We start from the raw sequence: 22,223 nt of genomic DNA, 5'->3' as shown, positions 1-22,223 counted from the left end.
TGAATGAATAAATGAATGAGTGAATAAATGAATGAATAAATGAATGAATAAATGAATGAGTGAATAAATGAATGAGTGCTCTTCATGCACATGATTTTGTCCTTATGTAAGGTGTTGCTGTAGGTATTAAAGTGAGCACAACTCCCAATTTCTCAGAGCTGACCAATCAGAATTGAGAATTTTAACAAAACATATATAACACATATATAACATGTTAATAAGACGTGTATAATCTCTTTCCTGTTTCAGTCTAGCTTCCATATGTGGTTTAAAAGCTGCTTGTGAAAAGCTGAAGAGTAATTTTTGTCCGTTTTTGGCTGAAACTCAGTCAGTAAATGTTGTGTCTCTGCACATCAGGGAGTGAAGTACTTATTATTTAGCCTGATTTAACAGTTTGAAGTATCAGATTAAAATAATAATAATATTCATAGTGTGTTTGAGCAGAACATCACAGACTCTTTCCACCTTGGCTCTCCACACACACACACACACACACACACACACACACTTGATGTAGTGACTGTTATTGTAGCGACACTCAGAGCTCTGAGAGTCTGTCAGCTGTTCCACTCTGCTGTGTGTCAGCCGAATGATCTGTGCTCCTCTGTGTGTGTGTGTGTGTGTGTGTGTGTGTATGTGTGTGTGTGTGTGTGTGTGTGTGTGAGAGAGAGACTGACTGTGTCTGAGCTGAGCCATGTGCTCTTGTTGGAAATCTGCTGCTGGAATGCTTCAGAGAGATCAGTGCATTCTTGGATACAGAGCTTGATCTCAGTCAACCTCAGTGCATTCTGGGATACGAAGCTTGATCTTAGAGGAATGCAGTGCATTCTGGGAAGTGAGGTTTCCTCTTAGTCGACTGCAGTGTATTCTGGTGTATGGAGCTTTGATCCTAGTCTAACTGCAGTGCATCATGGGAAGTGGAGCTTCAAATTAGTTGACTGATACGGAGCTTATAAATTTCCCTTTGGGATGAATAAAGTATCTATCTATCTATCTATCTATCTATCTATCTATCTATCTATCTATCTATCTATCTATCTATCTATCTATCTATCTATCTATCTATCTGATCTTAGTCGAACTGCAGTGCATTCTGGGAAATGTAGTTCGTAGCCTTTTGTGTTAAACACGAAGAGTTTTTCAGCTCGAGTGCGAGAGCAGGAAGTGCCGGACGAAGTCATTTTTTCCCCCATCAGCTCTAATGGAAATCTTTCGAACCTGGTCCTCAGTCTTAAAGGATGCTGCGAGTTTAGACTCCGTGTTAGCCAGCCGTTCATACTTTCAGTTAAATTTAGCTTTGTTTGGTCTGGTTTAAACCTGTATGGAAACATTTCCTCATCCATCCACATTCCTTATCTCAGGCTACGTCCCATTTTCATAATTATCTCATGATTTATCATAAACTCGCCACACAAAAGCGTGTGAGATGGCAAATGTGTTCTAGGGAAGTGTCCCACAACACCGGACCACACAAACTGCCTTCCAGTGAGGGGGGGAGAAAGAAAAAGTAATACGGTTTGACGTATTTACATCAAAAACGGTTCAAATCGTGATCCTGATCCTCATTAATCCATCCAGCTAATCCATCACCATTTGCCTAACATTAATTTCCTATTAGCATCTACGCTCATAGAAAACTATTAACTCTCCATTAGCATTATGCTGAGGCAGATGCTATACTATTTCTCCAAGACCGTTCGTTTTTCCATTTCGGTGGGACGCCATTCGCTCCCATTAGCGCCAGAGCCGTGAGGGAAGACCCAGGCACTCGTTTTTTCATGAGAACACGGAAGAAGGACGACACGCGGTGCAGCTCAAGGCAACACAACATTCGTCTTAAGGCTATGCTAGATATTTCGCAATAATTCTTCTCCCACTTTTGGGTCCTCCGTTTATCAGAGCTAGAATTTTATATATAAATAAAGGAACTGAACTGTACTTTTAGTCATCATTTGGAGCTGGAGTAACTGGAAATTAAGCTTGTAACGCTAATCTGTTTTAATAGTACATTAGATACTAATTCTCAGAGGATAAATACAAGGTAGGCCAAGATGGCGGCTTCTCCCACCCTAGTCTGTTCAACCTCCTTCCATCCTGGAAGAGATATAGGACCATCAACACCAGAACCAGCTGTTTCAGGGCCAGTTTTACCCCCATAACCATAAATCTATTTAATTCTACACTACACCTCTATAATCTAATTATAATACACATAATTGTTCATTCACAGATTACCCGTAGTTTATCTATCCATATATACTGATCTGACATAACATTATGACCAGTGAGAGGTGAATTGAATAAGACTGAGTATCTCCTCATCATGGCACCTGTTAGTGGGTGGGATATATTAGGCAGCAAGTGGATATTTTGTCCTCAAAGTTGATGTGTTAGAAGCAGGAAAAATGGACAAGCGTAAGGATTTGAGTGAGTTTGACGAAGGGCCAAATTGTGATAACAGACGAGCTACTGTTGCTCAGATTGCTGAAGAAGTTAATGCTGGTTCTGATAGAAGGGGGTCAGAATACACAGTGCAGGACGGGTCAGGGCTGTTTTGGCAGCAAAAGGGGGACAGACACAATATTAGGTGGGTGGTCATAATGTTATGCCTGGTCTGTGTATTGCATGAATATATCATTATACTTTTTTTTGTATATAATTATATATTTTTCTTTTTTCTGAGCACTAAGGACTCTCTAGGGAGCGGATTGAGACAGCCGCTGCTAACTACATCACTAAGCTACACATTATGCTTTCATTTCTCTGTAGGTGTTGCTACAGTGATGCTAATCATCTCCTCCATGGCTACCCAGGACTCTGTTCTGAAAATTTGAATTATTCAAATTATTATTATTTTTTTTTACTAGAATTAATTATTCAAATTAATTGTTTTAATTATTATTACTCTAATTAATTGTAGGGTTTTTCTTACTAGAAATTGAGGTTATTAAAAGAAAGAGATTGTATAGAATGTATTGTTTGTAAGATCATCATCGTTTGTGTGTTCGTGTTGCGTCGTGTCACGGTCAAGTCTTTATGCTTACATGTGCGTATTACCCATAATTCACTATTTTAGAATGATTAAGCGCTGAAGCGTAGCATACTAGCGCCTAGTTTTGCTGAACCCCTGTCAGGCTTTAGCTGAGTTTTTTAATCAGCGTAAAAGGACTTTAAAAAAGCTAGCAGGCAGTTAGCTAGCTGCTTATATGTGCATGCTACCCATGGTGCACTATTATGAAACGCTTAAGCATTGAAGCATAGCATACTAGTGTCTAGTTTTGCTGAACCCTTTTCAGGCTTTAGCTTAGAAATTAACGATCAGCTAGCAGGCGGTTAGCTAGCGGCTTCTGTAAATAATCACTTCCCAGTCATTAGGTCAGTCTGTGACTCGAAAGTGTTGTCATTATTCCGGCTTTTCTCTCCAGATTCCAATTCAAAACTCTCAGCACAACCTCGTAGCGTCACGCCGCCGCATGTGTAATACGTTTCTGGTGCGAGAGGAAGCGGGCCGCGTGAAGCGCCGCTCTCGATTATCATATAACGCAGACAAACAATTACTCTGCCGAAGGTGAAGGGTATAAAGAGAATATTTTAATATGATATTTTTTTTTCAGCTCTGGAGGTTATGAAAGCATGAGCTTGAAAAGAAGGGATTCATTTTTCTGAAGTGATCCTGAAGTCAGGATAATATAAACAGTCATATCCAGCAGAAATTGGCTGCCGGGCTGCTGGAATGAAAATAGTTATGAGGAGGGGTTTTTTCCCGGCTTCTGGGGTGATGACATTTCAGAATAAATTCATTTTCATTTCATTTATTTTATGGCATCAGCTTAATGCTGCTTGTGTGTATGGTTTATGTTTATGCTTACAGACATGTGAGTCACTTCAAACTTGAACTATTTTTGTGAACAGCTGCTTACATTACCCACAATGCCGTTCGATGCTCTGCATTAGGAGTTAGCCCTTCCCTTATTCCTTACTAAATATACTGTAAAGTGAGGCAGCGGTGCTTTAGGGCAGTAGTAACAACACCACAGACAGATTAGGTGACACAGGGTAGAGATTGGATAATAATACAGATGACAGTTCCATTAATGACACAGGAACAAAACAGGTAACAATGCAGCAGGCAGATCAGGTAATGACACAGGGACAGATCAGATAGTGATGTAGGGGACAGATCAGGTAATGATGTAGGGGACAGATCAGGTAATGACACAGGGACAGATCAGGTAATGATGTAGGGGACAGATCAGGTAATGACACAGGGACAGATCAGATAGTGATGTAGGGGACAGATCAAGTAATGATGTAGGGGTCAGATCAGGTACTGATACAGGAACAGATCAAGTAGTGATGTAGGGGACAACTCAGGTAATGATGCAGGGAACAGATCAAGTAATGATTCAGGGGACAGATCAGGTAATGATTCAGGGGTGAGATCAGGTAATGATGCAGGGGACAAGTCATGTACTGATGCAGGGGACAGATCAGGTAATGATTCAGGATACAGATTAGGTAGTGATGTAGGGGACAGATCAGGTAATACTGCAGGGGACAGATCAGGTAATGATACAGGGGACAAGTCATGTACTGATGCAGGGGACAGATCAGGTAATGATTCAGGATACAGATTAGGTAGTGATGTAGGGGACAGATCAGGTAATACTGCAGGGGACAGATCAGGTAATGATACAGGGGACAGATCTGGAAATGATGCAGGGGACAGATCTGGAAATGATGCAGGGAACAGATCAGGTAATGATACCGGGGACAGATCTGGAAATGATGCAGGAGACATATCAGGTAATGATGCAGGGGAGTAAATATAATATAAAGTGATGCAGCGGCACTTTAGTGCTTTCATCTGTCCAGCTATTCATCTTAACTTCCAGTAGGAAATGCTTCAACTTTCCTGCTAATTAGCACCATCGATCTCGAGATCTTGCATATGGCTAACTAGCTAACTGTGTGGTAACTCGAGGTTGTGTCATGTAGCTGCATTGCATTCTGGGGGCTTGGAATCCATTGACGTCTTGGCTATGTTAGCACATGGTGAGTGAGATTAGAAACTAGCAATGTAACATGATTGATATTGTTTAGGGTTCAGCTATGACAACCGCTAACTTGAAAAAAGTATGTGTGTGTGTGTGGTGGTGGTGTTGGTGGTGGGGCTCCATACTGTATATGTGTATGTTGAACCTATGCGAAAGCGGATGTTTGCTGCCTAACACTCGCAGCGAAAGCATTCCGGTGCCCGGCTTGTGTTTATACAGTAGAGTGTGTTTTTCTTCTCTCAGACAGCTTCTGTCCACCACAGCAGCTTTAAGATGCCATGTAAGGCCTGGTTACTACTGTATAACTCTGAGATATGACAAGTACACACACACACACACACACAGAGGAAATGGAACAAGTGAGATGGAAAAAAAATGTTTACATCACATCAGTACTCAGTAATTTTAATATTAACTGTACTTGATCATCACTGGAGTTTATGGTCTCACACACACACACACACAGAAGGATGAATATGATGTTTATATAGTCATGATTTGACTGATTAGACACTAAAGTCTAAGTAGGTCTGATATATCACAGGATAACGCTATTATTGTGTACAATAGTTCAATTGTGTGTGTGTGTGTGTGTGTGTGTAGTCAGGAAAGGCAGTTCTAAAATCTAGCCTGTTGTTGTCTGTTCACAGGACCTGATCTCCCTCTGCAGGATATCCCAAATCCCATGAGCCTTTGAGCTGGCAGAAAGGCACCAGGAGAAAAGAGAGGTAGAAAAGGTGGACTGGCAACACACACACACACACATATGCACGCTACTAAGCCATTGAAATACACTGAAATAAATATTCTTAGCTGAAACTTCTTTTATGCAACTAAGCTGCTTTTTGTTCATTTTCTATTTGAATTTTGTTTGATTTTTAAAAGAAATAAAAATTAGAATAAAAATGGTACAAAAGTTAGTAGGGACACAGATCAGGCAACATTGCAGGAGACAGATCAGGTGATGACACAGAACTGATCAGGAACCATGCAGGGGACAGATTAGGTAACAACACTACAGACAGATCAGGTGACACAGGGTAGAGATTGGATAATTGAATTGATACAGAGGACAGTTGCATTAATGACACAGGGGACAGATCAGGTAATGACACCGGAACAAAACGGATAACAATGCAGCAGGCAGATCAGGCACTGATACAGGGGACAGATCAGGTACTGATACAGCAGAAAGATCAGGCAATGATGCAGATGAAAGATCAGGTAATGATGCAGCAGACTGATAAGACACAAGAGACAAGTCAATTAACACAGGGGACAGATCAGGTAATAACACAAAGGAGAGATGAGATAACAACACTGGTGACAGATCAAGTAACGATGCAGCATACAGATAAGGTAATGACGCAGGGGACAAATCAGATAACGACTCAGGGGACAAATCAGGGAATGACACGGGAGACAGACTGGATAATGACGCTGGTGACAGATCAGGTAAACTTAGATTGGATAAATAAACATGAGACACTCAGCAGATAATTACGTTGGAAACTAATTACGTAGGCGAACCCAGATCAGGTAATGACAATAAAGATGATGCAGCACAGCTGGCTCCAGATCTCAGATGAAGAGGGTTGGCTTAAGCAGGCTCATCACACTCTGATCTCCAGGTTTATAGCCTCTGAAGAAAATTGTTTTTTGAGCACAGCAGCATGGAGTTTCCTGTTTTGTTTTTTGTTTTTATTTCAAATGCAGGTTCAAAACCCTACCTCAGGTGGTGCCAGATTGAGTTATGAATTTTTAATTCTTCATCCCTTTGTGTTTTTGTCTAACATATTCCCTAACACCCGAAGCCTTTGGGCTACAGGAGCCGTATCTAAAGATCGTCTCAGACACGATTCTTAAAACCCAGAGACTTTGATAATGAGATATTCCACCTGAGCAAACATATGCTTCTCACAGCATTACATCAAATATGTTTGTGTAGGGTTATAAGGAAGATCTTTCATTTAATTTCATCCGTGTTTAAAACAAGCCTACCGTTCCATGTTGAGCTGGAAGATCCAAACAGCCAGATTTAATGCTGACCAATATCACAGCAATGCCCAGGGTTTGTCCCTGACCTGCACTCAGGCATCGTTCACTCAAGGGCAGGTGGATACAACACATGCTTGATGACCTGATCCATGCGACCGAGAATATTTCTACGTTATCATTTTTAATTTGTCTCACAGAGTGCCCTTTGCTCTTCTTTCAGCTACGATGCATCACTGTGCTATCGATTAGTCCGATATCTGTAAAAGCACCACGTCGATGTTCAGATTAATTATACATGATGCTGATCACTGTTTGTTGATAAGCGATGGAAAGGCAAGGGTAAGCAATTTTCATGCCATGAAAGTTTAATATCATCAGGCCTGCCATGGATTTGTGTGGGGGGGGGGACTTGCACGCGTGCAAAATACAGGACGCTCGCACACATAAGCAAAAATAATCTGTACTTTAAGTTCATTTCATAGCAGCTGTCATTGTATTGCTGCCTTTCAAGTCCCCCTGTCTCAGGACATTTCCATGCCAGACCACTAGAGGGGGTCCTGGGAGGTGTTTTGCCATAGCATCATGTGTTTATGGAGGTTGGGGTCAGAGCACAGGGTCAGCCATGATACAGTGCCTGTGGAGCAGTGAGGGTTAAGGGGCTCAACATTGGCAGCTTAGCATTACTGGGGCATGAACCCGATCCACTCAACAACCCACCTGAGCCACCACACAGTGAGGTTTTCATTTATCCCAGCTTGTTAGGAAGCCGGGGTATTTGACCCCTGAAGGGCTTGAACTGGGGCTTGAACCACCAAACTTCCAATCAGTGCCCCAGAGCCTTAAATGCTTGAGCCACGCCCTTCCTATTGTTCCCACCTTGTCAACTGTCTCCTATTTGCCCCAATGTTCTTCCCTATATGTGCAAAATCCCAAAAATCCAAAATCCCTCACAATGACCATTAGAAGCCAACCAAAAACAGCCGAATGACCATTTGAAGCTAACCTAAATTCCAGCCCATTAATTATTAGACACAAAAACCAACTCAGTGATCAATAGAATCTAAACCAAAACCCAGTAAAATGACCAATAGAAGCTAATCCAAAAACCAACCCAATGACCATTAGAAGCTTACACATTAGAACCAACCCAACCCAAGGTCAGTAAAGTTATCTTCAGTAAGCACTTTATCTTCATCAGGCTTACAGTGGATCCAGAGTCTATCCCAGAAAACCCTGGAATCAAGGCCGGACTGCACTCAGTGACCAACCCTATGATGACCTTCAAAACACAACAGCGTAGTGTATACATTAATGACACAGTGTTACAGTCATGCATGAGCTCTCCTTTCATCAAGGCGCTTGTATTATTCCATACACATATTCTGAGGTGTCATCACTGTGAGCACTTATCTAAAGAGCTGTGGTCATTTTCTCTGTTGAATTAACCTGCGAGTGTAAACACACTCCAGCGTGACACTGTGACCCCTGAGGGTAAATAATCAACACTCAGACCGGGCCTAAGCCATTTCCTCCAGAAGGTCTTTCCAAATCTTGGGTGGTCTGTTAGCACACACACACACACACACACACACACACATGGTTTAACACCTTGTGAGGCATCAAAGTGCCAGCCTGAGCATGAGAGTGAACTGATGATGACAGGGTGCTGCCTCTGGAGGACAAGGAGATGAGTGGAGAGCATGAGGACGGAATAAGTATCGATTCCATTCGGGTCTCATTCCATGAGCAATCAGACAGCGGTGCAGGTCACACTGGAGGGGCAGGAGGAGGACAGAGGTGTATACATGAAAGGAAAAATAAATGGGAATTAAAATGGTTACACATACAAGACCTGGTGTGTGTGTGTGTGTGTGTGTGTGATAAAAACTCAGTTTCCCGCTTGACCGAACAGTCAGCAGATATATTTTCCAGAAATACCCGACCGGGTCGTGGGTGAGTTATACGAGTCCTTATCATCGAGAGCTTGTGTTTGCACTTCACACATTCCAGCAGCAGTAAGGACACACACATTAACATTCTTTACCCCACGGTATATAACCGGACAGTAGTGCGGCCTCAAATCACACGTTTACCTTAACACGCTAGAAAAAGTTATTAGCAAACAATCATTACCCATCAGGATCATCATAGTAACCATTGCTCTTGTCGCTTTCTTTCGTAGCATCGCATTCTCTAGAGATCTTATTTTATTCCATTTCGTAATCGATTAGACGTCATATTTGTGTCAATTTTTTATTCTTTATTTTATAAAAAATAACTTTTCGTAGAAATGAAATCCTAGAGCAGCACCTGTAACGGAAGGAATTACGCCAGCTTCCCGTGTAGAACTAATCCCCTCTGAATAGGGCTTTAGTCAGAGCCGGCTAGTGAAGCGCGGTGCATGTCTCTGAGGGATATGACAAAACATGACTAGAGGACTATATATGGGGCTTTTCTGACAGGATGAATGGAGAATACGAACAGAAAGCACTTCATATCCTGTTTTATGTTCCTGTGACAGAGTTGAGAGAGGAAAGGGACGACGACTTCGTACGCTAAACGCTCCTTGGCTCATCTCCTTCAAATTCGATTAAACTCAGCTCATGAATCAGAATAGGAAAGGAAAGTTAGTTGGAGGTAGATTAGCAACCGGATTTCAGCGTATTCTTGGCGTTTAATAAACACATATTCGCGTAAACATGTTAGCAACCTAGCAGTCACTAGGTTGCTTAGTAGTTTAATATTTAAAATAATAAAATAATCATTTAAAATAATATTTCTATTAATAATATTAATATTTAAAAAATATATTAATAATATTTTAAATATATTTAAGTATTTTTTAAATAATTAAAAAAAATACAGAATAATATATTTTTAAATGACACACCAGGACCATCTTGCCTTAAATAATTGATTATGTAATAATTGATTGATTATAAGAAATAATTCTTTAGATGTATTCTTTAGATGTTTGAATGTATGACACGAACCAACACACCAATATTTTTGGTCTAAATAATAATTTAACATAATTGTGCAATATTTGTAACACAAACTGCTCCAAGCTGCAATGAAACACGACTCATCTGATCCCGGCTCACGGCGCTCAGTGTCAGCCGGATCCAGACAGACCGCTCAGTAGTTGGCTAATGCGCCATATGTTGCGTCGGACAGAAACAAATCCGAATATGTGACGCTCCGCATGCTGGGAACAGAAGGGAAGACATTTACACCTAAATAAATAGAATTCAGTGTTATTGTTCACAAGCGGGTCGAGAGGGAAGGCGTCAAAACCCAAAGCAGACTGTAATAATGAACATATGTACAGGGTTTTGTGGCGTAAACTAAGATAAATCATGACTGAACTTTTTCCGGCGTCGATGTGAAAGAGACACTTTTTAAGGAAAAACCTTTTAAGAAAACCAAGGTGCATAAGTATACACAGGTCTAAACTAATACTTTGTTGTGAAGAAGCCTTTATTGTTGCCACATATACACCGATCAGGTGTAACATTCTGACCACTGAGAGGTGAAGTGAATAAGACTGATGACCACTTTTAATAGATACTGACCACTGCAGACCGGGAACACCCCACAAGAGCTGCAGTTTTGGAGATACTCTGATCCAGTGGTCTAGCCATCACAATTTGGTCCTTCATCAAACTCGCTCAAATCCTTAATCTTGTCCATTTTTCCTGCTTCTAATACATCAACTTTGAGGACAAAATGTTGACTTGCTGCCTAATATATCCCACCCACTAACAGGTGCCATGATGAGGAGATCATCAGTCTTATTCACTTCACCTGTCAGTGTTCATAATGATATGCCTGATCCGTGTATACAGGTGTTCCTAATAAAGTGACCAGCGAGTGTACTGTATATAAAGACTTATCGGTGTCTCCAGTGCCAAGAATCTTGTACACTACTTAGTGGTGCCATCAGTATCGATCTCTTAACTCTGCTGAAAGTCCTGACATTTGTCAGGGAACACCAAAGTGTGTGTGTGTGTCTGTGTGTGTGTGTGTGTGTGTGTTCTGCTGACGTGAACAGTACCCCACTGCATGCTGACATTTAGGCTTCACTTCCCCAGTGAGACTTACACGCATCCCAGCATGCTTTACTGCGGGATATCAGACTCACATATACATACACACAGACACGCAAACAAGCTCACATGCTGAGTGCGCGCACACACACACACACACACAGATGGACATACAGGTGCTTTCAACATGACACAACTCACAGTGTCTGTTATGTCTCTATATAATAAGAAAATGTATGTTAGGATAATATTGTCTCTGTGTGTGTGTGTGTGTGTGTGTGTGTGTGAAAGTCAGTCCCCCATATGGCTGGGTCCACATCACTAATGGTTACCATAGCAACCCCTGTCTGACCACCCGTGGAATTCCGACTCTGATTAAACTCTTACATCCAGAATCACCCAGGAAACACTCACAGTTTTATCTCTCTTTCTCTCTGTCTCACTCAGTCCCTGTCTCTCTCTCTCTGTCTGTCTGTCTGTAGTTTTTTTCATCCATCTCTTCTCTCTCTCTCTCTCTCTCTCTCTCTCTCTCTGTATTTTTCTGTTCCTTACTATCTATCTGTCTCTCTTCTTTTCACCTCTCTCTCTCTCTCTCTCTCTCTCTCTCTCTCTCTCTCCTCCCTTTCTGTCTGTCTTTCTGTTCCTGAGTGTCTATCTGTCTCTCTTCCCTCCATCTGTATCTCTCTCTCCTCCGTTTCTGTCCATTTCTCTTTCTCTCTCTTCCACACTTCCTCCTCCTGACTTATTTTCTCCATCCCTTTTGAGCACAATCTCACTTGTTGTGTGTGTGTGTGTGCTTGTGTGTGTGTGTGTGCTTGTGTGTGTGTGTGCTTGTGTGTGTGTGTGTGTGTGTGTGTACACCTCTGCTTGTGCACGACTGTAATCTGAAATGGTGATAGCCTCATATCACCTCCTGCTCCCTTTCATCTCTTTCCTCAGTGATTGACCCTCTTTAAAAGATAGAGAGAGGGAGATAGCGAGAGAAGAGAGACAAAGAGAGAGAGAGAACACAGGTGATAGAGCGAGTGCATCCAGAGAGAAAGTGAGAGAACAGAGAGATGAGCAAACACACCTTTGCTGGAAGGTCATCACTCTGAGGTCATTACTTTCACATCTGCGCCAAAAAACACTGTTTATTGCCAGTGGTGTTGATCGGATCGCCCTTGCAGTCCACACACACACACACACGCAAGGAGTGTGTAAATACCTTTTACTGAAGCATCGTCTACTAAAATGTCTGTCCTTGTCCTTGAACTGGGGCCAGTGACACTCCATTTTTCATCTCTCCGAGCCACATTTGTGTGTGTGTGTGTGTGTGTGTGAGTGAGTGAGTCTGCGAGTGTGCAAATGTGTGTATGTTTTCTTTACCATTAGCATTCCATCTTCAATGCTGAAAAATTAACGTGCTTTTTCTAATACATCATTGTTTCTATAGCAACAGACGGGTTTCTTAGCTGGACACTCCATAGAAACATATAGAAAGTGTGTTTTATTGTGAATGCGGTGCTGATTGAACTTTCAGGGAAGGAGTCTCCAGTCTGAAGATGGAAAAGCCGCATCTTGTTTTCTATTAACACAGCTGTCCCCAGATGTTTTATAGCTTAATTATTACACACTGTTACTATACAGCACATATTTTCTATGCACTGTAATTTTACATGATTCAGTAGTTTCTAAACACACACACACACACACTTCCATACCTTTTTCACTCTCTCTACCTCTGTTGACAGTGATAGTCCTTTTCTGTTGATAGACAGAGTAGAACAAGAGCTCAGAAAACACAGCAGACTCTGAACTTTATTAATATTTTGCTCATATTTGCCCTCAAGACTGTTCAGTAGTGTCACTGTAACTCAAAGGGAAAGAAAAAAAACAAATAGTGGTTTCAGAGATCAACTGGCACTTACGGCTTCAGTCTTACACACACACATACACACACACACACACACACACACACACACACAGAGGTCACTGCCAGAGAAAGACAGAGATAAAAAGCATGTGAGAGAGAGAGAGAGAGAGAGTAACAGTGGGGTACAGAAGAGAGACAAAGTCAGCAACAGAGACAGAGAAGGAGACACGAGAGAGAGAGAGAGAGAGAGAGAGAGAGAGAAGCAGTGGGGGACAGAATAGAGACAAGGTCAGCAACAGAGAGACAAATAAAGACAGAGAGAGAGAGAGAGAGAAGCAGTGGAGGACCCAAGAGAGACAGAAAAGCAACAGAGAGGGAGAGAAATAGAGACACAAAAAAGACAAAAAGAGAGCAACAGAGAGCATGTGATACAGAGAGATTGTGAGAGAGAAAGCATGAGAGAGAGAGAGGGAGAGAGAAAGAGAGAGAGAGGGAGAGAGAGAAGCAGTGGGGGACAAAGAAAGAGATAGAGACACATACAAAAGAAAGAGAGAGAAGGCTGAGAGAGAGAGAGAGAGAGAGAGAGACAGACAGACAGACAGACAGAGAGAGAGAGAGAGAGAGAGATGCCAGGCCATGTGTGCTGTATTAGTCATTATTAGTCATTACTCCTCTGGCTTGTCTCCAGTCTCCCAGCTTCAGAAGTCCAGCTCCTGCTTCAGTGCAGTCAGTAATTTACATCAACAACATAACATACTGTAGTGTGTGAGGAATAACACTTGGGGACATGCAGTTATAGGAAATTAATCAGAGACCTGGAGGTGTGATGCAGCCTGATGTAATATCAGTAGAGTCACTGTAATCACCTGAAGTTTCCTCCATCATCACTAGCTATAGCTGAGTTATAAAACCACTGGCAGGTGACTGGAATAATGTCAGAGCTTCTCCGAAACCTTGTGAGGAACCTACCAAGAGTGCTTCAAGGAACAACAACCGCTGCTGCCTTAGCCTCCGAAATTCCCCAGAACGAGCATCTGTGGGATGTGCTGGACAAACAAATCTGATCCAGGAAGGCCCACTTCACTGCTTCCAGGGCTTAAAGGATCTGCTGCTAACGTCTTGGTGCCAGATAGCACAGCACACCTTCAGAGGTCATGTAAAGTCCATCATGCCTCAAAGGGTCAGAGCCAATTTGATGGAACTACATGATCTTATGCAAGTGGTTTTAATGTTATGGCTGATTTTAGTGCTGTGGAATGACTGGAGCATCCCTCCAAGACTCCTTCCTTAAGTGGTCACTAAACTACTCACAGAAAATTTCATCAAATCGACAGTTACACCATATTATTAACTGTTCAAGTTCTTACAAGCCCTTGTGTAAGGTGTTGCTATAGAAACGATAAAAAAACTTAATACAAACATTCAAATCGAAGTTGCAGTATGATGTATAATAAAATTCAACTGATTACACGGGTATGAAGTGACCAAGAATGGACCTGGGCCAATATTTATGTTAATAATCATTGAGAGAAAGGTAGGATATACACTATATTGCAAAAAGTTTTGGGACCCGATTGGACCCAGGCCTTCTCGTCCAAAATCAGTGCCTGACCTCACAAATGTGCTTCTAGAGGAATGGTCAAAAATTCCCATGAACACAAACCTAAACCTTGTGGAAAGCCTTCCCAGAAGAGTTGAAGCTGTTATAGCTGCAAAGGGCGGGACAACTCCATATTACATTCATGTGCATGTAAAGGCAGACGTCCCAAAACTTTTGGCAATATGGTGTATTACAGTACACATGACATGGATCTAAAATAAACAATTTAGACGCAAGCATTGCTAAGCAGTGAACAAAACACCAGGGATAAATCTCTGAGGAATAAAATTCTCCAGTTGTGCAAAATGTTTGAGATCGAAACGTTCGAAACCCTTCAAGAATGTACAAGGTACAAACCACCCTGTAGCAAGAACATACACAGAGCAATAGCACTCTCTAGTGTTTAAAAAAATGAAGCAACTGATGTAAGAGAAGCTTATTCAGATAGGCAGCAATGCTGAAGCAACCATACTCTACAAGGAACGTCCAGGTACACTGGAACCTCGGCATATGAATTCCCTCCCTTATGAATTTTCGCCTTAAGAAGTGAAATTTTGTAAGATATTTGCAACAGCATAAGAAGCATGTTTGGCATACAAACCGAACTGAACGTCGGCTGAGTTGCCTGTACGTCCGGAAGCCGTTCAAAACTTGTTAGTATCAGTGGAAAGCCAACCGAAGCCAGTTTACGAATTTACCAAATTTTTTTTCAGTCAGTGAAAGCTGTATAGAAAGAGTCAACCCACGATACCAAAGTTGCCTTCAGCCCAAGCTTGGTGGCATGACTTCCTGTGAGGAGCCTTGACATGGAATGCTTGGCTTGGGTCAGTTCTTTGTAAGCAGCCATACAGTTTACATACGCTACGTAGCTGGAACGGATTATCTATATTTACATTATTTCTTATGGGAAAATACGTTTCGCAAAACACATTTTTGCCTTCAGAACTCACCTCCAGAACCAATTAAATTCGTATGCCGGGGTTCCTCTGTATTACTATTTTAAATCATAATAAGATCTTTAATCTTTTGATTAACTGAGGTAACAACTGTTTTGCTTAAACCCCTTAGTTGTATACAATGAGATAAATATGTAAGTCGTTCTGTATAAGGACGTCTGTCAAATGCCGTCAATATAAACTTTGACCTGTTAACTCATGAGCCTCAGTTTTGTAAGCTAGCTGAAATCTCAAATGACTGAGATTGTGATCGTTGTCAACCCTGTGCTTCTGTCTGATATTAATTAGCTAGTGCAGCTATTGATTTCTTTTCTAATTGCTTTCTTTTCTTCTTCTTCTTCAGAATATGCCTGGACTGCATGATGGACTCCAACAGCTCAGAGCCTGGTCAATACCTGCCCAGAGGCAGTCTGGGACCACCAATTTACTCACAATCCTCTCCATGGCCACTACTTCAGAGCATGGCTGACACCAACACCTCTTTCCTCCAAGGCATTCTAAACTTTAGTGCTGTTTCTGCAGTCAACAGAAGTGACGGAGGATCAGAGAGCAAGTACGACCCTTTGGGCGGGCATTCGTTATGGCAGGTCATTCTCATTGTCCTGTTCACGGGATTGCTTTCCCTCATCACCATCATAGGCAACATCCTGGTCATCGTTTCGTTCAAAGTCAACCGGCAGCTCAAGACTGTCAACAATTATTTCCTGCTCAGTCTGGCCTTCGCCGACCTCATCATAGGGATCATATCTATGAACCTGTACACAGCATACATTGTGATGGGGCAGTGGGCCATGGGAAACTGGGCATGTGATTTCTGGTTAGCAATAGACTATGTGGCCAGCAATGCATCTGTCATGAACCTGCTGGTGATCAGTTTTGACCGGTATTTCTCCATCACACGCCCACTGACCTATCGTGCCAAACGTACTACCAAGCGTGCAGGACTGATGATTGGACTGGCTTGGCTTGTATCATTGATCCTCTGGGCCCCAGCCATCTTGTTTTGGCAATATTTCGTGGGTGAGAGGACAGTTCCGCCGGACAAGTGCTACATCCAGTTTCTGTCCGAGCCAATTATAACGTTTTGTACAGCTATGGCAGCCTTTTATCTTCCTGTTACCATTATGAGTGTTCTCTATTGGAGGATTTATAAAGAGACTGAAAACCGCTCCCGAGAACTTGCAGGACTTCAAGGCTCGGGAGGTAGGCTGATGGGAGCAGACCGGCCTCATTTCCGCATCGCTGCCACAAGGGCAAGCTCTAGAAGCTGCCGAAGCCTTGAGCTGAGTCAGTCCACACAGAGACAAAAGTCCTTGCTAGGTCTTCCTGGCCACTGTTGGAGGTGGAGGTCTGGTGCTGCAGCTGGGATCCATAAAGGAGCTGAAGTGGACCAGAGCAGCTGTGATAGCTGGAACAACAATGACACCGCTGATCATTCTGGCTCATCCGACGAGGAGGAGAGTGCACCACCTACCGCACGTGCTATCTTCTCCATTGTCCTCAGTCTACCGGGCATGAGGGCAGCTGTGAACTCTCAGATCAAGCCCTCTGAGGAGCTGGGCACCTCTGAGGAAGACCCACTACAAGGAACAGCAGGAAGCAACAGCAAGAATAACAGTCTTTCATGTTCTGTCAGCAACGGCAAAAAGCGCTTAGCCACTAATGTTGCCAAAGTGCAGTCCGTGTCTGGCATTCAGGCTACACCCATAAGCATCGACACAACTGATGCTACCACCAACAAATCTGCTTCCACTCCTATATCCTTTAAAGAGGCAGCACTGGCAAAGCGTTTTGTCTCTCGTGCAAGGACACAGATTACTAAGCGCAAGCGCATGTCGCTGGTGAAAGAAAAGAAAGCTGCCCAGACTCTCAGTGCCATTCTTTTTGCTTTCATCATAACCTGGACACCGTACAACATTATGGTGCTCATTAACACATTCTGCAATGGCTGCATCCCGGAATCCCTGTGGGCTCTAGGTTACTGGCTATGCTACGTTAACAGCACGGTTAACCCGATGTGCTACGCTCTGTGCAACAAGACTTTCCGTAGCACGTTTAAAATGATCCTGCTATGTCGATGGAATGAGCAGAAAAGCAAGCAAAGCTTTCAGCAAAGGGAATCTGTCCGTCTTCACAGGAGTATACCCGGAGACTCTACGTAGCATTGCTATCCTGGGAACTCTGCTAACATTGATGAAATACTGCATTTGATCTGTGGATATAGTTTGTAAATGGAGTCATACTGTGGATTTAATTTGTAAATGAAGATATTGAGGATGTCTACTCCGATTTTGAGCAGAGACTCAGAGGGGATTGGCATTGGAGAACGGTACATCCGTTAATGTCTAAAATGATCTTTTTTGAGTTCTTGCTAGGTTCTAGATGGTTCTAGACCTCAGTTCCACACTGTGACTTTTTGGAGTAATTTGCAGAGGAAGATTTTGCATTGAACCATTGCACCCGTCTTTCTCGAAAGAGCTATCAAAGCTGGCATCAGACACTAGCGCTGACCTCGAGCTGGACGTTAAAGGAAGTATTTCATACCTTGTGTTTTTTTTTAGATCCATTTCAATGACCTGCATGTATATTTCAGGGATGGAAATTGACTGTTTAAGTATTCATTCAAAAGACACTTTGCAAAAAATTGTACAAAATCGTATGTGTAACTCCAGTTGAAGTGATTTATCTGTATGTAGAGTTTGGCTGTTTTTGTGAACCTGTTGTGAAAGAAGGTCTTGCAAGACTTGCTGTAAGATCTCGGTGTATTAATATTATTGTGTAAATTGTAAATCACAGTTGAATCGATACGTTTTCCTCTGAACCTGACTTTGGTGGGACGGTACGGGCGTAACTATTGTTTACACGACATGTATTTCGCTAGCTGTTTATTTGGCATATTCGGTGATTTGTACTTCATTGAGATTCCTTGTGCTTAAACAACAACCACAAGGTGCCTCTTGCACCTGGAAAACTTCTTTTTAACGATCCAGATATCTTTATTAGTTTTCGGTGATTGCATAATTTAAATGCGTTTATTATACAGATTTTGATAACGTGGGTCCAGCTGTTGATTTTGTTTTTTGTGAAACTATTTGCTTACAATTTCTTGCTAGTCATGCCAGTTTAGCTAAAAAAAAAACTAAAAAAATCCTGTGCATTAAACATGAATAGTTCCTAAGTCCGGTGTAGCTCATATTACGTTACTGCGTTGCTAATCTCATTGATGTACAACACAGAGAGAGGAAAATATATACTAATGAATCCTGATCAAGTTAATTAAAAGGGCAGGAGAGAGTTGGCTGTAATTGCATCGTGGAAACACAGGCAGAAATTTAAAAAAAATGTTCTGGAGGTGCTCCAGTGCCCTCTCATGGACATCTAGTGATACTACAGGTCAGTAAGGTTTTACTGACACTGTAGCAGTATAGTTTTATCCACATCCCTAAAATACTCTTAATTACCATTTACCCCAAATGCAGTTAAGGAGCTATGTTTAGTGTCCATTTTTTTATTTTTTATTTTTTAATCTAAGCTACTAAAATATGAAGTATTGTAAGGTGCTATGTTGCTTTCATATTTGGCTTTTTAGCTTTTTTTCCCCCAAAAAATAAGTTGTCCAAAGCAAAAGTTGTCCAAAAATTTTCATTTGTCGCTTAATTGATAAACTTTAATTTAGTCTTTAATTTAATTATTTTATTCTTCTTGTTGTATCTTTTCTTTCCTTTTAACTTTTGTTCTCAAAAATATTTTTTTTTCTCGATTTTTTATTTATTTTTTTTAAAGTTCAATTCAGTTTATTGCAGCTTTAACGGAGTGTCTAACTTCCAAATCCCTGTGAACTAGCTGTTATTGTACAACATTATTTTCTTCTTTTAAAGTGGAAAATTGCCTCCTATGTCACTTGTAAAAGATCGTGCTAAAGCAGCACTTCTGTAAAAAATCTTCATTATTAGGTGTAATAACTGGTGTAATGCTGGCGCTGTAGTATGAACTGAACTAACTGTGGAAGTTTTTTTTCTTCTTCATTTTCTCAGAATAAAATCCACATTTTGACACTGAGCACAAAGCCGAGTTTTATTTAAGTGTTTGCTGTGTGTATGAAATAGTAGAAGTATTTTACTGAATCTATTTTGAGTGTGTGTGTGTGAGTGTGTGTGTGTGTGTGTGTGTGTGTGTATGTTCTGTGTGAGAATGAGAAAAATATCTGATGTAACAGAAGAGACCATGTGATGTGAAGCTTTCCTTCATGTGACCAAAGAAGAGGATCAGGCAGAAAAGATCATCACAAATACTTTTTTGTGTTTAGACTACTTTCAGTCCAGAAGGTGCTGTCTCTGTCTTTCTGTCTCTCCCTGTCTTTCTTCTTCTCTCTAATCTTTCTGATATTCTGTTGTTTTTACCTTTCTGATGTGTGTGGTGAAGGCATGGGCTTTTAGTCAGCTATCCAACACGGTGAGTCAATTTATTGTTTATTTAAGTTAGCATATATATATATATATATATATATATATATATATATATATATATATACACCGATCAGGCATAACATTATGACCACCTTGCATTGGTCCTCCACTTTTGCTGCCAAAACAGTGATTCTATCGACAGCATGGACTCCACTAGATCCCTGAAGGTGTGCTGTGGTATCTGGCACCAAGATGGTCACAGCAGATCCTTTAAGTTCTGTAAGTACTTACAGGACCTAAAGGATATTGTTGATAGATACTAACCACTGCAGACCGGGAAGACCCCACAAGAGCTGCAGTTTTGGAGATGCTCTGATCCAGTGGTCTAGCCTTCACAGTTTGGCCCTTATGGTCAAACTCACTCAAATCCTTATGCTTGCCCATTTTTCCTGCTTCTAACACATCAACTTTGAGGACAAAATGTTGACTTGCTACCTAATATATCCCACCCACTAACAGGTGCCATGACGTGGAGATCATCAGTGATTGTTATTCACGGTACCTCTCACTGGTCATAATGTTATGCCTGATCAGTGTATACATATAGATGTGCTGTATTCCATAGTGTTGTAAATGTATATTATTTAGCAGTTAAATGTTTAATCATAAGAATTCAAATCTAGTCACAATTGACATCCATGTGCTCAGTAAAAACTATAATGTACTGTAATTTAACTGTCATAGTTATTTACACTTTAATAAACAACCCTGTTTTAATACTTTTGCAAATATATAAATTTATTAATGTGAAAAATTTAATGGCTATGAATATAACCACGCTTGAGATCAGCATGTCCTACATTAAATCATACATTAAAACAGGATGGATAGCCTAGTGTTAAGGTGTTGGACTAGTGATCTGGACGATTGTGAGTTTGAATCCCAGGTTCACCATGCGGCTACTGCTTGGCCCCTGAGCAAGACCCTTAACCCTCAATTGCTCTGTTGAATTAAATGAGATCTGGATAAGGGAGTCTGCTAAATGCCATAAATGTAGATAAAAAAAATCTGACTAGGCTTTATATGTTGCTGGCATTTTTGAAATACACTTTTAAAAAACATTTCTATAATACTATATATTACACCGCAACAATGTTGGATACCAAGTTTTGATTTTCTATAACAGCAGATTTGGCATTAGTTTGTCCGCAAATTGAGCATCGCAATTAATGTGCTTTATTAACAGCTTACACTGTGATTTGAATAGCAGACCTTCTATATCAGGGATGTCCAATCTTATCCACAAAGGGCTGGTGTGGGTTTTCAATCAGGAGCCACACCTGATTCCACCTGTTTAATCAACTGATCTTGGCTTTCAATAGGCTCTGGTGTAGCTTCCGCTTGGTTGGAATAAAAACCCGCACCCAACCCGACCCTTTGTGGGTAAGATTGGACACCCATGTTCTACATAATCTAATACTAATGCTAAATGAGGCTTAGTGGTTAGCATATTTACCTCACACTTTCAAGGTTGGAGGCTCAAGTTCCACCAGCACCCAGTGTGTGTTTTTTGGAGTTTTAGTTTTTCCCAATGCTTTGGGGGTTTCCTCCTAGTAATCCAGTTTTCTCCATAAGGCCAAAGAAAACATGTGTTGTAGGCTGATTGGCATCTCTAAATTGTCTATAGAGTGTGTGTGAGGTGGTGCGTTTTCCATGGTGCCCCTCATTTTATACCCTGAGTCCCCTTGGAGAGGCTCCAGGGTCCCTGCAACCCTACATAGGGTAAATAGTCCAGAAACTGGCTGGGATATTACTAAATGGATTCAGTTGTGTAATGAATGATTTCCACATATCAGCAATTTCCAGTTTATGGTAGCTCACCTAATGAACACACACACCCTTCCTATCCACTGTCTTTTTTAGATCGCCAGATGTTCCATGCTTCACTTACATATAGCCCAATTCTTATTCTCACCAGTTAAGTCTGACATACTGCATTAATAATCCTGTTTGAATGGGATTAAGACCAGTATGAATGTGGTTTGCTTGCTTTTGCTTGAGGCTTTCATATGCCATGCATGTGACTTGCTCTTGTTTTTGTTTCAAAGGAAAATCCAGATAAATCAAGGACTTACAGTCTCCACTGGCTTTTCATTTTGGCTTTTCATTTTCCTTCAAGGACTGACTCAGAGAAATGTTCAGGTCAGTGTTAATCCTCAACCTCTACAGCACCTCTGTAAGAGGCAAATAGAGAGAGGAATATAAGCTAGAGTTCACCATACATTAGTAATTCAGTAAAATT

General features: G+C 41.3%; 2 protein-coding genes across 3 annotated transcripts in view; both read left to right on the top strand.

The window, feature by feature from the left end:
* chrm3a (cholinergic receptor, muscarinic 3a) overlaps window positions 1-19,561 on the top strand; it is a 168,084-nt gene extending 148,523 nt beyond the window's left edge. The window contains exons 3-4 of one of the 2 annotated variants that reach the window (XM_058398528.1): window positions 5,708-5,785; window positions 15,859-19,561. In XM_058398528.1, coding sequence (XP_058254511.1) covers window positions 15,875-17,677 — 1,803 coding nt within the window. In that variant the 5' untranslated portion in view covers window positions 5,708-5,785; window positions 15,859-15,874 and the 3' untranslated portion in view covers window positions 17,678-19,561. Of the gene's footprint in view, window positions 1-5,707; window positions 5,795-15,858 lie in introns of both variants that reach the window. The other variant, XM_058398527.1, reaches the window with a different exon arrangement.
* A 275-nt stretch (window positions 19,562-19,836) lies between these two features.
* fmn2a (formin 2a) overlaps window positions 19,837-22,223 on the top strand; it is a 55,276-nt gene continuing 52,889 nt past the window's right edge. Inside the window, exons 1-2 of the mRNA XM_058398493.1 lie at window positions 19,837-19,967; window positions 22,030-22,123. Of these exons, the coding sequence (XP_058254476.1) occupies window positions 22,116-22,123 (8 nt within the window). The 5' untranslated portion in view covers window positions 19,837-19,967; window positions 22,030-22,115. The remainder of the gene's footprint in view (window positions 19,968-22,029; window positions 22,124-22,223) is intronic.

The sequence above is a fragment of the Hemibagrus wyckioides genome, linkage group LG09 (assembly GCF_019097595.1).
Source record: "Hemibagrus wyckioides isolate EC202008001 linkage group LG09, SWU_Hwy_1.0, whole genome shotgun sequence".
Taxonomy (NCBI): Eukaryota; Metazoa; Chordata; class Actinopteri; order Siluriformes; family Bagridae; genus Hemibagrus; species Hemibagrus wyckioides.
The sequence above is the reverse complement of the archived record's forward strand: the minus strand, read 5'-3'. Positions and strand labels throughout refer to the sequence as shown.